This window comes from Brachyhypopomus gauderio, chromosome 3 (assembly GCF_052324685.1).
Source record: "Brachyhypopomus gauderio isolate BG-103 chromosome 3, BGAUD_0.2, whole genome shotgun sequence".
Lineage (NCBI taxonomy): Eukaryota > Metazoa > Chordata > Actinopteri > Gymnotiformes > Hypopomidae > Brachyhypopomus > Brachyhypopomus gauderio.
This window is the reverse complement of record NC_135213.1, coordinates 1666322-1682757: the sequence shown is the minus strand read 5'-3', so window position 1 is coordinate 1682757 and position 16436 is coordinate 1666322. Positions and strand designations below refer to the sequence as shown.

The following is a 16436-nucleotide window of genomic DNA, read 5'->3' as shown; positions in this document are numbered from 1 at the left end:
CACACTGTAAAGGTTAAAACACTGATGTAAGATCAGTATGAAGGGTGGGGTGATCAGCAGTCTAATGCGTCTTCTTTCCAGGTGGGTAAAAAAGACAGCATTTTCTCCCCAAAACACACACACGGCAAAAAAACATCTATGAAAAAACTTACAAATATGTTAAAGCAACTCTGAAGACATTCAAACACTGACTCATACCCACAAATTCAGCTGCATACAAATTCATATATTTATTACTTCATGTAGATATTATTTATATATGAGCTAAACTAACATCTTAACTCCATTTTCACACACACAAACACACACACACACGTACACCACACCATTTTATAATGCCAGGAAATCACTGTTCACTGTGTCATGATTACACAAGGGCACACACACACACAAACACACTTGTACACCATAGTACTTACATGTCTGTTTATACACACTTCCACCATTAAAGAACTCACAAACATAAACACAGTGTTTACTGCTGAATAAATACTTCCACTACCATTAGCATTTGCAAACATAAACATACTGAGAAAAGGGGAGAGCAGATGGGGTTCAGGAGATGGTTGTCCTAAATAACACTCCAACAGCTGATGTTTCTACGTTTTCTGGAGGGATCTTCTGAATAACCCCTCCAACCTCATATGAGGTTCTAGATTAGGGTGACCAAACATCCGTATTTCACGTCCTGTCCCGGGCGTCCCGGGGTATTTTTTTATCATTTGTTATTGGAGTTTTTGTTGTTGACTTTTACTGAAAAGCAGTTTTAATACACCAACTGTAAATATCATGGTATTGTAGGATAATGTTAAGTGAGTGCATGCCACAGTATATTCATCTTCATGGACGACAACGCTCCGGCTCATTGAGGTTACATCATGAGGAAACGGCACCTGGAGACTGAGGTTCCTCAGATGGAGTGGCCTGCACTTTCTCCAGACCTGAATCCCACAGAAAACCCACAGGATCTGCTGATTCACTGTGTAGAAGCTTGTAACTCTGAACCCCAGAACCTCAATGACCTGAGGGACCTTCAAGAGTGGGATGCTATGACTCAGCAGACAATAAGTCAACTTGTGAACATCATGAGACGTTGTCAAGCTGTAATTGATGCTCAAGGTCACATGACAAGTTATTTAGACATTCACATGTTTGTTGGTGTATATCCACCACTATTGCTGGCTTTTGGTTCAATAAATTGTTTGAGATAAAGAACTCACCATTGCATGATTCTACTTAAATGCCAGTCATGGTATAATATCACTGTAGTGTGAACGTTTTACATTTACCATAAATTTCACCTGAAGTCCAAATTTCCAAATAACCAAATCTATAACTTTGTTAGTTGTGTATGATTTATTTCAAATTACCAGCTCTTTGTAAAGATACATTTGCAAGTACATGTTCACACACATATTTGCAGTGATGTCAGTAACAAGTTACTCTAATCTTACCACTTTTTCAGTAATGAGTAACATAACGAGTTACTATTTTAAGACCAGTAATCAGAATTAATTTACTAACTGTGCGTTACTATTTTTATTTTCCTTAGTAAAAATATATATTTTTGCTTTCTTGGCTGAGTTCTACTTTTGCGTCTGAACGTAGCGCTCTACTCCGCATGCTGCGCGCAAACCTGTGAGTGCGTGAGCGCGTTCACGTCATTCTGTGCAGTGTTGTCCATAACAATATGTGGTAGTGTAAAGAAACACCTCTCAAAAACTGGAGAAGGAACATTTACCTGACAAATTTTAATGTTGATTTGTGTTCTATGTTTGAAAATGGTTGAAATTGTAATGGTATTTCGTTTCACAACAAATAGCTGTTTGACTGAATAGTTTGCTTGTATTATGCTAACAAATATATTTACAAATAATTCCCGGCAGCAACACAAACAATGTCAGGAGATACATTGTTACTGTAAAAAATGCACTTCCAATAAAGTGAGTAGCCTATTGGAAAAACTTTTTCCAACAAAATTGGAAATTTTGTTGCTGCATGTAACTACTAAAGTAACTTGTAATCTAACGTAGTTACTTTTAAAATCAAGTAATATGTAACTTAACTAAGTTACTTTTAAAAGGAGTAATCAGTAATCAGATTACATTTTCAATGTAACTAAGCCATCACTGCATGCTTGCATGCGTGCGCACACGCACATTAATTCTTGATACCACTTATTAAGCAACATTACAAGTAGACAGTCATTCATCAAGCAAATGGGTTAAGACAATGACAGAAAATATAGGCTGGAAGACTGTATATATTTATCAAACTTTTTATTTACAAAATTCATATATTGATACAAGTATATTTTGGTTGCAATGGTCTCTAGAGTCATTTAGTAATAGCTAAATAAATGTTTTCCTCCACATTCTAATAGTACATAAACAAAAACAAAATCCCACACTGTGTACAGTACACACATGCTCCAAATGTAGCAGAATCTGCAGACTTTGTGAACAGATTATTTATTTATTACTGTGAATTAATGATAAAAAATAACAACAATTCAACAAACCCTCAGGGCCAGAAGACAGAGATCAAAACTACTTGGCACAAGTTCATACAGAATCTCTTCCCCATTGGCTGGCACATTTAATTGACTCCCATTTAGCCAATCACTGCTAGCCCAGCCCAGTGGTTGTCCAATGGCAGTGGTCAAGAAATTACTTGAGGCAGTTATCACTGTGAAAACATTTAATACTTTAATACTTGGTCCCTGTAAGGTCTTCTGGAAAATAATGGCAAAAGTACAGGAGAAACTATGTATGTGTGTGTGTGTGTGTGTGTGTGTGTGTGTGTGCGCGCGCATGTGTGTGCATGTGCACATGCGTGTGTGTACATGAAAAATTATAAGAAAAATGCTATTTTGGGAATAATCACGTTACTGAAACATTGAAAACCAAGACAAAAACAAAGCCACTGACGCCAGTGTGATTCGGCTGTCGTGTGGAGGCTTGAGTGTGTGTGAGGGAATGATCAAGGATACCAGCCCATCAGGGAGGATTCCGGCCCGTCAAGGAAGATTCCAGGGAATACACCCGTCAGGGAATACACCAGCCCATCAGGTAAGAGACGAGCCCATCAGGTAAGAGACGAGCCCATCAGGTAAGAGACGAGCCCATCAGGGAAGATACCAGCCCATCAGGGAAGATACCAGCCCATCAGGGTATACACCAGCCCATCAGGGAATACACCAGCCCATCAGGGAATACACCAGCCCATCAGGGAAGATACCAGCCCATCAGGGAAGATACCAGCCCATCAGGGAAGATACCAGCCCATCAGGGAAGATACCAGCCCATCAGGGAATACACCAGCCCATCAGGGTATACACCAGCCCATCAGGGAATACACCAGCCCATCAGGGAATACACCAGCCCTTCAGTGACAATATCAGCCCATCAGGGACGATGCCACAGACAAAAAAAAACACTAGTTATACAGCCCTTCTATTTCCAAGTCTCTGCCCACTCACACCATGTGACGTGTGTCCACTCATTTGCTCTTCAACTGATTTGATGCAGAGATAAAGTGTGACTGTAGGGGGGAGGGATCTTTATATTTACTGGGGTTTCATTGATGGTTCTTTGGTTGTCAATCAAGCAAAGCAAAACATGAGAAACTGGTGGAATAAAGTCCCACCTCCTGCAATAGAACCACACCCTTTTATAAAGCCAGAAAATCACTGTTCACTGTGTCATTCTTACGCAAGGGCCCACACACACACACACACACACACACACACACACACACACACCACTTACATCACCCTGTTCATTTGTTCACAAATCCTTTAAAACATGCCTCAGACAAACCTTTCCTGTTTGTCATTCAAAGTGTTATCCTAGTCACCAGTGCACAGAGGATTCTGGGTAGTCGTAATCAGCTTTCCATCTCTTACATCATGTTCTCCACTTATTCGGTGCCTCAGAATTGTAGGTTTTAAACACACCATGCTTTCATCCAGCTCGTCCTGTAGAGTTCTGTCCAGAAGGTGGCAGCAGTGAGGTATCACACAGGGCAGGTGGTGTTCAATCCTCTCCCAGGTTCAGCCTCCTCCTGATTCCCTCTGCTTTCTTTCCCACTCCCTGCCCAAGCTCACATTTCAGCTTGTTCTTTCTTAATTTTTTCCATCAATATCCTCTCCCTCGCTCTCTCCCTCTCCCTTTCCCATACTCCACCCTTTCCTTCTCTCAGTCCCTTTCCTCCTCTCTCTCCCTTGGAACAATCCCACGCTATTCCTACCTCCCTCCCTCCCTCTATCTCCCCTCCACAGCCGGTCTGCACTCAGACTTCAGTCTGACAAACTCCTTGGCGAGCTCGTCGGCAGACCTCTGGGCCAGAATGCGCAGCACTGTGCTTCCTGTCTGGTCCGTGCCGATTCGCGGGCTCAGCGGGCACCAGCACACGCAGCTCCGCCTGTCCGCCACGTCACGCAGCTGCACCACGGCCACGCCCACCACCCGGTCCGCCCGCCCAAAGCAGTAGTCCTTTACAGTCACCTGGACCTCGTAGCAATCGGCGGTCTCACCCCTAGCAAGGACACTGAGACAGAATGATGGGGGAGAGACAGAGACAGAGAGAGAGCTTTAATACATCGCATTTAAAGAACTCCATCACAAGCCTCTACCCACCCTAAACACCCCCGCCATCTGACAGTACACGCACGTTCCCATCCTCCCTCTCTGCTGAATGCTAAGACATCGCGCGCAGACATCCAGAGCCTCATCAGCACAGCACATGGATCACTGACAGCACTGATATTTAACAGTCTGAGTCACTGATCAATTTTATATAAGCAAACTCCACCCGAAGGCATGTAGAGTACACACTACGGAATGAGAGAAAAATAAAACAGACAGAAGAGAGAGAGAAATGGAAAGAAAGAAAGTGAAGAAGCAACAAAGAATGATGACGTTAGGTGTGAGAGAGAGAGCGAGATTTGTGTTTTTATTTCTGGCCGTTAATCAGCTGGTTCTGAGGCTTCTAAAGCCTCTACCCGCAACCACACACCACTCTACCCAGTACCACACACCACTCTACCCACTACAACACCTCAGCATTGTATCCACAGATAGATTATAAAACAAACTGTTGGGAACAAAGTACTGGTGGAGCATCTCTTAAAAATACTCTTCAGAATTCACGTCTTGGGAGTATATCGGCTTAAAAGTTCAGAGGTTCTCTAGGACTGGTGTTTCACTGGAATTGATCTTTAAATCCAGTGTTTCACTGGAACTGATCTTTAAATCCAGTGCTTCTTTGCGAACACGCAGACTTCAGGGCCAGCTCCCTGAAGGTCCTCCCCAGGGGTGTGTCCTAGGGGCTTCGTGTAACACGGCACTGGGTGATCTGTGGTTTGATGGTACTCACAAGGGAAAGGCTTCGTTGAACTTGGCAGTCCAGGAGTTGTTTTTGGATTTAGTGGTGAACTTGCGTTTCTTGTCGCCAAGCAGCGGGCCGACCAGGCTGACGTCCACGAATGGACGGAATAGTCCGGAAGTCTGCCACTGGATGTCGTTCACCGCAATCACTGAAAACACGGAGGAGGGCAGGAGACAGAGAGAGAGAGAGAGAGAGAGAAGGAGAAAAAGAGATAGAGAGAGACAGAGAGAGAGTCAGCAGCTGTCTGTTCACACTACACCTGGTTCACATTAAGCGTGGTTCACATTAAACGTGGTTCATATCGTTGGTTTTCTTTGCCCTCTCACCCTTGACAGTGACCTTCTGCTCAGCATTGGCAGCAGGGGGCGCCACATCCACCTGGATCACAGCTTCACCTATGGGCTGCTCGACTGCACAACCTGTCAACCACACAGTGTTAGCTCCCACTACACTCCACTGGATCACTTTAGCACAAACAACTACAACATTCAATTACAATAATTCACTTATAATTATTAAATTATAATATTATAATTTTACAGTTACAAACTCTGCAGTTACCCAAATTTAAAGAAAAAAGCAAGGATGGAAAAAGAAAAAAAACAAAGCAAAAGGGTTAGGAGACTGAAAGAAGGATGGAAGAGATTGAATGAATGAGACAGTAAATAAGAGACAGATCAACAGAGATAAACTGAACTGATGACAGAGAATGAACAGTAAATATAGAGAGATAAAGTAAGAGGGAGAGAGAGTGAGAGTGTAATAGAGTGAGAGAGTGATAGAGAGTATGAGAGAGTGAGAGTGTGTGAGAGATGTTGGTCACCTGGGTCAGGTTGAATGCTCTCTTTAGGGGTGATCCTCATTCCTGTACCGTTATGAACTAACAAGAAGCACCACACCATCAACACGTACATTCCCCAAGAACACACCTACACATTAAACACTCAGCAGGTTGTGTGTGTGTGTGTGTGTGTGTGTGTGTGTGTGTGTGTGTGCGTGTCACACCCTGGCGATGCTGTGTGCTTATGAAGACCCTGATGAGGGCGTCCGTGGTCTGTGAGTAGAGGGAGAGGGCGTAGCGTAGAGCAGACAGCTCCACGCTCTTCTCCAGATACGACTTCTTTAACCCGTCCCCTCCCGCATGGAAGAAGAGCTGCACCAGGGACGGAGAGAGAGAGAGAATAGTGAGTGAGTAGGGGTGGAGTCAAGCAGACAGCCCCGCCCACTCCAGCAGAAGCCCCGCCTCCACCCTCTCCACTCACCTTGAGGGTGTCGAGTGCCACCTCCATAATGGCACACTGCCTCGGAGACAGACTCTTAACCTCGCCTCCTCCCTACGGCAACCAGCATAACAGACAGGCATTAACCACGCCCACCACTAAAGATGGTATTATAGTCCAAAACATCAACACTTGATAGATGATGAGAAAAAACATTTTTATGGATAAAAAAAAGCCCATTCAGTACCTTCAGTTTGGAGAGCTCTTTGGCAGCAGTAAGAAGTTGAACCCCCTGTCATTTGCGACAATTAGATCACAGATATGAGATTTCACCACTAGATGGCAATAATGCAGAGCAGGAAATAAAGATTTCTTACTGTGAATAATGATTCATTCATTCATTATACGGTCATTAAAGCAGGACTTTGACATTCTGAGAAAGGCCTCTACTAGAACATTAATAGAATAAGTGGAGGTGTGTGTACAGTTAGTAATATACAATGCTATTGCTTTCAACCAGTAGGATGGTCCTCTGCAGAGCGTGTGTGTGTGTGTGTGTGTGTGTGTGTGTGTGTGTGTGCGTGCGTACGATGCTATCACTGCACTGAGGTAGTATGATGGTGCTCTGCAGAGCGTGTGTGTGTGTGTGTGTGTGTACGCGTACAATGCTATCACTGCACTGAGGTAGTATGATGGTGTTCTCCATGCTGATGAGAACATTCCGCCACAAGTCCTTTAAAATCCTCTTCAGTACAGACTTCTCACACAGATCTGCAAATATACTCAAACTGCACAACACACACACACACACAAATTTGACCATGTTGTGCCAGGGATCACTACACAGGCAGACAGAGCTCTCAATCACCATCATCTACTGATCTTTACCCGTTTACTATAATAACTGGTGTATGTAAATAGCTGGATTTGACTATCATTTCATAAGCTGTCTTAATGACCCTCTTAATGGCTAAAATTGTCTCCACTAAAGGAGGAGGAGGAGCTGGAGAAGTGATGAAGGTGAGCTCACTTGGAGTCGAGTAGCTCCATTAGGGGGCGCAGGGCAGTGACGGCGTCAGCCTCGGTGCTGGTGCGGGTCTTCTGGGTCAGAGGACCCTTCATCTGGCAAAGGATCTCGCCCACCTGCCGCATGCACGCCCTGATACGAGCCTGGAAACTACAGACAGACACAGGCCTTAAACTGGACAGACACTAAACTACAGACATGGGCCTTCAGCTACAGACTGACGTAGTTTGAGGATCATGTCTTTCTGTAGTTTAAAACCAGACAGATATGGTTCTTGGGTACTGTGATCATGGATTTGTTTGTATGTGTAATGGATTAAACAATACAAATGTAAGGAAAGGAGAGAGAGAAAGAGAGAGAGAGAGAGGGATGCAGAGGGAAGAGATCAAAGTGTTTCATGTTGTTAACTGAAACATCAGTAAACAAGGTCATGAAGGGGATTTTAGTGTGTTTTATTATTATTATTTGTCTGGTTTTGTTACACAACACCCGGTGTGCCAGTATCTCCTCTAATGACCTGCTTATGTTGGTGAATGTGATTGGCCTGTATGTTATGATGGTGATGATGATGTTGGTGTACCTCTTAGCAAAAATGGTGCTCAGGTTATCCAGGACAGTGTTGAGTTTAACCTGAAGATCATTCAGGATTTCGGCTGCATCGGAGTCCAACTGTTATGGTGTGCGTGCACACACACACACACACACACGCACACACACACACACACACGCACACACACACAAACAGTAAGCAATTTTTTTTTTATAGGGGAGGAAATGTAGAAAGAGCAGAGAATAAAGGAAGACTGAGAGGGGAGGGGGAAGAGGAGAGGGGGAAGAGGGGAGGGGGAAGAGGAGAGGGGGAAGAGGAGAGGGGGAAGAGGAGAGGGGGAAGAGGGGAGGGGGAAGAGGGGAGGGGGAAGAGGAGAGGGGGAAGAGGGGAGGGGGAAGAGGGGAGGGGGAAGAGGGGAGGGGGAAGAGGAGAGGGGGAAGAGGGGAGGGGGAAGAGGGGAGGGGGAAGAGGGGAGGGGGAAGAGGGGAGGGGGAAGAGGGGAGGGGGAAGAGGGGAGGGGGAAGAGGAGAGGTGGAAGAGGGGAGGGGGAAGAGGGGAGGGGGAAGAGGGGAGGGGGAAGAGGGGAGGGGGAAGAGGGGAGGGGGAAGAGGAGAGGGGGAAGAGGAGAGGGGGAAGAGGGGAGGGGGAAGAGGGGAGGGGGAAGAGGGGAGGGGGAAGAGGAGAGGGGGAAGAGGAGAGGGGGAAGAGGAGAGGGGGAAGAGGAGAGGGGGAAGAGGAGAGGGGGAAGAGGAGAGGGGGAAGAGGAGAGGGAGAAGAGGGGAGGGGATGCTAGGGGTCAGAATTAGGTCCATTAAATTGTGGGAGTGAAAACTCAAGGACTAGATGAAACATCTACTCATGTTTTCCATAATAAACATTTTACAGTTGAAAGGAAAAACTTCAAAACATGATCAAAGAATGAAAAATGAAAAGCACATACTGTTCCTCCATCTCTCCCTCCCTAAATCTCTCCCTCCGTCCCTCCCTCCATCCATCTCTCTCTACCTCCCTCCCTTCCTATATCTCTCCCTCCGTGTCTGTCTCTCCTTCTCTGTGTGTGTAAGCTGAGAATGTCCACTGGTCATTAGCCTTCACAAATATGCATAAGTAATAATAAGGCAAAGGAAAATCCACCCAAGACACCAAACTCTCTCTCTCTCTCTCACACACACACACACACACACACACACACACACACACACACACACACACACACACACACACACACGGACCCACTCTCACTGTCCTGTAATGACATCCAGCAATGCCCATTACCTGCAATATCAACACATCTTCTGTACTCCCACTGCCCTCAATACGCCACAACATCCCACTACTACTGTTACACACACCTTACACACACACTTCACACACACAGCTCTGAGCTGCCTGTGTTCACCCACCTCTTTAATCTCATTCTCCAGAATCAAAAGAAAAAAGAAACACATTTAATAACATGCACACACACACATACACAAAATCTACATAAACACACAGGCACTGATGGATTGGGAAAAAATAGGATATATGAACAGAATGAAAGATGGGATGACCTCCGCAAGTGGGGTGTGTGTGTGTGTGTCTGTATTAAAGTGGTATGTGTGCATGTGTGAAAGTTAGAGGTGTGTGTGTGTGTGTGTGTGTGTGTGTGGCCAATTTCAACAACAAACCTCTTTCTCTTTGTCTCTCTTTTCATCCTTGTATGAACAAAAACAAACCATAGAAAAGTGACATTACACCACACACACAAAGCATGCTGGCACGCACACACACACACACACACACACACACACACACACACACACACACACAGTGCCCACATGGTGTCCACACACACATACACACACTCCCCTTCCTGCAGTCAGTCTAGTGGGAGGTAGCAATGAACAAAGAGAAACAAAAGTTACGCAGAAATCATAGCACAAACTATGGCATTCACTTTCTCTACAAGCACTCGCACATATACACATGCGCATACACACAGCCATGACATTCAGCTTCTCTGCACATTCTTACAAAATACAAACTAAGTAAGTCGCTCTGGATAAGAGCATCTGCTAAATGCCATAAATGTAAATATAAACAGAGCAACACACAGACAGCCACTTTGTCACAGAGAGGCGGCCAGACACACACACACACACACACACACACTATATGTATATGTATGTATGTATATATATATATATATATATATATATATATATATATATATATATATATATATATATATATATGAGAGAGAGAGAGAGAGAGAGAGAGAGAGAGAGAGAGAGAGAGAGAGAGAGAGAGAGAGAGAGAGAGAGAAAGAAACAACTGATATGGGACCAGATTTTACCCTTGACATCCTAAAGAATCTAATGGACCTGCATTAGTCTTGATTTGACATCACACCAGCAGTTTCTGACTGACAGACTTGTTGTTTCTTACTGACTCTTTCAGAGCTAGTAATATAATTCATCTACTCTCTCACACAGACGTCAGTCCCACTGGAGATTTTCCACATGAAGAAAAAACATTTCATTTGATCATTTCATTGTTATCTTAGAAAGGCACAATAAGAGTCACATGAAAGATGAAGCATAACCAGAGCTGGAGTGACTAAACGGGAGATTCGGGAGGATTCCCGATGGGCCGGCTCATGTTGATCTCTAGTTTGGGCCGATGGGGAGGGAAAAGTAATTTTAGGCCGGATTTAGGCATGAAACTCCCAGGCTGAAAAAGTGGGCCACTCCGGCCCTGAGCATAACCACTAGCGGTTATGACATAATAATGCACTTTAAAGTACAAAAGGCTTTATGACATCATAATGCACTTTAAAATACACAATGCTTTATGGCATAGTAAGACAAGTACAAAGTACTTGCTATGACAGTCATAGTAATGGACTTTAATAAAAGGCATCATCAACATTACCCTTTATGATACAATAATATACTTTAATGTAGAACCCAACACTGACCTTTTTAATTTAGTAATATACTTTTAACTTAAATTTTAAGAGTAGCTTTCATGACCTAGCAATAAACCTCAATATAAAGTAGGAACACTAGTTTATGACATAGTGATACACTTTAATGTAATTGAGACAGAGCAAAGACAATTTTAACAAGTATCGACTAGATTATCGTCTACCTTTAAGATGTGAAGAGAAAGCAACCATGAGAATGAGTGCAGAAACAAAGTAGAATAAACAGGATGGGAGTGATGTAGGGATGAGAGAGGGGGGACAGGAGAGAAATGATGGAGAGAAAGGAGGAACAGAGATATATGGGTAGGGATAGAAAGGGTAGGAAAAAATAGGGACAGAGGGGTGGGGTGGGGGTGGGGAGAGAGGGGAAAATGTAGCTTTACACTAGGGGTGCACGATATGGACTAGAATTGCGATGTGCGATAACATTGTTAGATATCCCGATATCGATGTGAACCACGATAAATTAAGATTAAAATACAGAAATGTAGTGTCTCTCTGAACAGCAGCACGTTAATTTGTTTTGTTTTTTACTGTGTAATGAATCCAGAATAATTCCAAATATTTTGCAGGTTTATTCAGCAATAGATTCAATCTAGGTTTATACTTTCACGAGTGAGCGACTCCGCACACCTCGTCAACCTCCGCGAACAGCGGAAGCGTTTAATCTTGCCGTGTCACATTCTTTGCAGTGTTGTCCGAAACGATATGTAGGCCTAGTAGTATAAAAAAAACACCCCTCAAATACAGGGGAATGAACTTTTACCTGACCAATTTTAATGTTGCTTTGTGTTTCAGGTTTGAAAAGTGCTGGAATTTAGGCTAAAGTACTTGAAAAGGCTTGAAATTGTAACTACTTCGTTTCACAACAAATATCTGTCTGACTGAACAATTCTCTTGTATTACGTTAACAAATACGAGCCTCTTGTAATTCCAGGACGAAACATGAGAGAACGTGAAGACGTTAAGATTGGGCGTTTTGAAAATAAATATCCATTAAATAATGTGATAAAAAAGCGAATTATTTCGAATCATTTAGAGTATATGTATAAATATTTAATTCAATACTGTGCTGGGAATTATTGAAATGGACCTTGAAAGTGACGTACAAGTGCTTGAATTCCACCTTGTATAGGTGTATGAACCCTGCAAACATGACTGTTCTCATTGCGCCGAGACACGGCGCGCGCGAACTTACAAAATTCGAGAGGTGCATGACCTCGTGAATCGACAGCGCGCGAGGCCATTGCACACGGGCGAAGCCACCGCGATTACGTTATTTTCGCCAACCAGTAGTGATGCGCGGATCGATACTGAAATATCGATTCCATCGATACCAGGTCTTTATGTTCTAAAATCGATTTTCAAATCAAAATATCGATACTTTTGATACTTCAGTCATTTGAGGTAATGCAAAGCACTAACAGGAACACTGTGGAAGTAACTAAAATATTGAGATCTTGTCTAAATTATATGCGGTTGGTGGGAACTACTTTTTCTTCCGCCTGGGTCAGTGCATAATGCGTAAGTACTGCGGCACGCTCACACAGACGCTCACTCAGTCTACTACGGCGCTGTACGTACGCTATGGCGGAATGCAAGAGAAGTCATGTGTGGAGCTATTTCAGCCCCACAAACAGCCAAGATGCTGTTTGTGATTTGTGTACAAAAACTATAAGGAGTTGTGGCAACACAACAAACCTTGTTAAACACCATAGGGTAAACCACAAGGCCCAATATGAGGCTTTCATGCTTAGGCGGACAGAAGAGGAGAGCACTGTGTCAGATGCTGCTAATGCTAGGGCAAGACAGACATCTCTAGCGGAGTCCTTCGGCTTCGGTGCCGCAGGCAGACACTATCCAGGTACAGAGGGAGAAAATGTGAAGCCTTAAGCAGCACTAAGCGCTGTTACTGTTAAGAGTTGTTAAAATCAATACCATAAATATGGTTATGAAGTAAATAACGAAATAAATACATGATTCAACAAAAAGCTGCATAAGTTTAGCTTACAGTAAAAAATATGTGCATCACTGGGTGATTTATTCAGGCAAGGTTTGCTAACGAATTGATAAGTATTTATAATTGATAACTATAAATTACTTAAAGTAGATTACATATACAAGGTCTTTTCAAAGGCAGGAGAGGTTCTGAGCAAAAAACGGAACAGACTAAAAGGGAAAACTGTAAATATGATATTGTTCCTCAACAAAAACCTGTAAATTAAGTGTTATTTAGATATTCAGTATGTTCATGTTAATGCAATATTTCAGGAGTTCTATATAATTAAACACTAATTTATTTTAATTGTTTTATTATTTTACTTATTTAATTTTTTTTGCATGTTTGAAAACAATTTGTGTGAGTGTTCTCTGTTTTTTCTGTTGAATTAGTTCTGTTATAGTGTAAATGAGGCTGCTACCTCAATATACTTTATTTAAAATAAATAAATAACATATCTTGTATTTTTTTATGATGCTATGACTTGAAATACACTACTTTTTTTAGATTTACGAGACACATTAAGTGTAGTTGCACAAGGTATCGGTATCGGATCGGTATCACCGATACCAGCCTGAGTTTTACTCAGTATCGGATCGGAAAGGAAATCGCTGGTATCGAACATCACTACCAACCAGGCTTAAACCAAATCGCGTGTCTGATGAGCGTGTTCACCTCACTCCAGGGTTGCCAGGTCCTACAAAAGTTTTCCGCACAAAATCTGCGAGTGTAAGTTGTCGGCGGGGGTGGGGGAGGGGGGTGGGGGGGGGTGACAAATTAAGTATTATATCGCGATCGATTCTTAGTGTTGACTTGTAACTTCCGCAGTAGCCCAACTCAAAAGTAGTCCAAAAAACCGCACCCCGCGGCCCCAGAATTTTTACCCGCGGCTGGATTTTCAAACAAGCCCAATTTGGCGTGAAAACCGCGAACCTGGCAACTCTGCCTCACTCTGCCTCTTGCCTACTTACGTCACGTGATCATAGTCTGCAGCGCGAATAGCTCCCTCTATTGCTGGACGAGGATAATGCAATTTGAGTTTGCTGTTATTCAAGGAGTTATCGTGGCTCTTTCGATGTGTTTATTAGGGCTGCACGATTAATCGTATTTTTATCGTTATCGCGATGTGAAGTTTCACGATAAACACATCGAAAGAGCCACGATAACTCCTTGAATAACAGCAAACTCAAATTGCATTATCCTCGTCCAGGAGGATAATTATCGCGATATAATACTTAATTTGTCTCCAGTTCACACTCGTCCTGGAATTACAAGAGGCTCGTATTTGTTAATGTAATACAAGAGAATTGTTCAGTCAGACAGATATTTGTTGTGAAACGAAGTAGTTACAATTTCAAGCCTTTTCAAGTACTTTAGCCTAAATTCCAGCACTTTTCAAACCTGAAACACAAAGCAACATTAAAATTGGTCAGGTAAAAGTTCATTCCCCTGTATTTGAGGGGTGTTTTTTTATACTACTAGGCCTACATATCGTTTCGGACAACACTGCAAAGAATGTGACATGGCAAGATTAAACGCTTCCGCCGTTCGCGGAGGTTAACGAGGTGTGTGGAGTCGCTCACTCGTGAAAGTATAAACCTAGATTGAATCTATTGTTGAATAAACCTGCAAAATATTTGGAATTATTCTGGATTCATTACACAGTAAAAAACAAAACAAATTAACGTGCTGCTGTTCAGAGAGACACTACATTTCTGTATTTTAATCTTAATTTATCGTGGTTCACATCGATATCGGGATATCCAACAATGTTATCGCACATCGCAATTCTAGTCCATATTGTGCACCCCTAGTGTTTATCGTGAAACTTCATATCGCGATAACGATAAAAATACGATTAATCGTGCAGCCCTACTTTACACAGAAATAATTGTCCTTCATACTGTCCTCTTCCTACTGTCCACTGAAATGATCAGGAGGAGAGTACAGCAAGGGCGTAATGGATGAGGCCTGAAGCTAGGATCACCTCGACCCATCTCACTCTGTGAGGTCACACAGAGCCCGCCAGTTTACAACAGTAATGATCTGATTACAGATGCTCCAATCAACTCCACTGGCCAGGACAGTACTGATCAAAACAATTGTCTGATCTCAGACCAGCTTTCTCAGCCCAGATACTTACCTTAGAGCAGGGGTGTCAAACTCACTTTGGTCTGGGGGCCGCATACAAATTAACCGGATCTCAAGGGGGCCCGACCAGTAAACTCATTCCATATTTACATGGAACTAACAATAAGTCCACTTTTTTTTCTTTGTATTAGTGCAAATATTTAAATTATTTAAATCTTTATATCAAATGAATTTTACTAAATATATTATGAACAACTTTTTACTTTTATTTTTTACATTTTAAGAAAAGTGTGCAATTTCAACAACACTTTTACTCAGTTAAACATTTAAGTGCATTATGCATAAAAACTGATCACAGTGACATTTTCCACATCCGGGAAGCAATTTTGAACAGACAAACTTTCAATTTTTCTTGAAAAATCCAACGCTCTGTGTCCACTTTTCCCTTTTTTGACAAACATTTCACTTAAGAGGATGCCAGGGTGAACAGAAAAAGTGGGTAAAGCTAAAACACGCCTAGCGGACAATATAGGAACTGCAAACAATATAGGAACGATAGATTTTAAATAAAATGGAGTTTATTCTTCTTTAATAATGCAGGTTTATCCTGCGGGCCGTATGTTTGACACCCCTGCCTTAGAGAGTCACAAAACTGTTCAGTACAGCAACTATGTCCAGTATAGTGACTGTATGTTTCAAATAATTTGGTGAACCAGGATTAAACCTGCCTATACCACATTCATCATCATCATCATCACGTCTCCTACCTCTGGCTTGTCCGAGGCTGAGCCGACTGACTGGCAATGAGACAGGCATAAACACAAACATAAGCAAAAAAAGAAAGAAAAAAAAAAAACAATATGAATTAACAAAAACAAAGAGACACATAGGCACATTAAAGCATATACATGAAACACAACATATGTAGCACAGAGTAATAGTAAACACAGACCACCCTGGAGTAAACACACACACACACCACCCTGGAGTAAATACACCACAGTGAGGACAGCTAAGAGGGGGCTATTTTGTTTTGATGAGTGTGCGTGTTCTGGCGTCTATCAGGACAAGGGTGTGTGTGTGTGTGTGTGTGTGTGTGTGTGTGTGTGTGTGTGTGTGTGTGTGTGTGTGTGTGCATGTATAGGTGTCTGTCAGAGCAAGGATGGGAGTGAGTGTGTGTGTTTGTG

The 16436-nt window shown here is 42.7% G+C and overlaps 1 protein-coding gene across 1 annotated transcript in view; it reads right to left on the bottom strand.

Annotated features, from left to right (window-relative positions):
• Window positions 1-2306: 2306 nt before the first annotated feature.
• The window catches only part of LOC143509941 (protein unc-13 homolog B-like), a 51934-nt gene continuing 37804 nt past the window's right edge, over window positions 2307-16436 (bottom strand). The window contains exons 24-33 of the mRNA XM_076998854.1: window positions 8219-8307; window positions 7642-7788; window positions 7276-7399; window positions 6859-6903; window positions 6654-6725; window positions 6397-6544; window positions 6215-6271; window positions 5718-5810; window positions 5380-5539; window positions 2307-4551 (exon numbers count right to left, since the gene is read on the bottom strand). Coding sequence (XP_076854969.1) covers window positions 4266-4551; window positions 5380-5539; window positions 5718-5810; window positions 6215-6271; window positions 6397-6544; window positions 6654-6725; window positions 6859-6903; window positions 7276-7399; window positions 7642-7788; window positions 8219-8307 — 1221 coding nt within the window. The 3' untranslated portion in view covers window positions 2307-4265. The remainder of the gene's footprint in view (window positions 4552-5379; window positions 5540-5717; window positions 5811-6214; window positions 6272-6396; window positions 6545-6653; window positions 6726-6858; window positions 6904-7275; window positions 7400-7641; window positions 7789-8218; window positions 8308-16436) is intronic.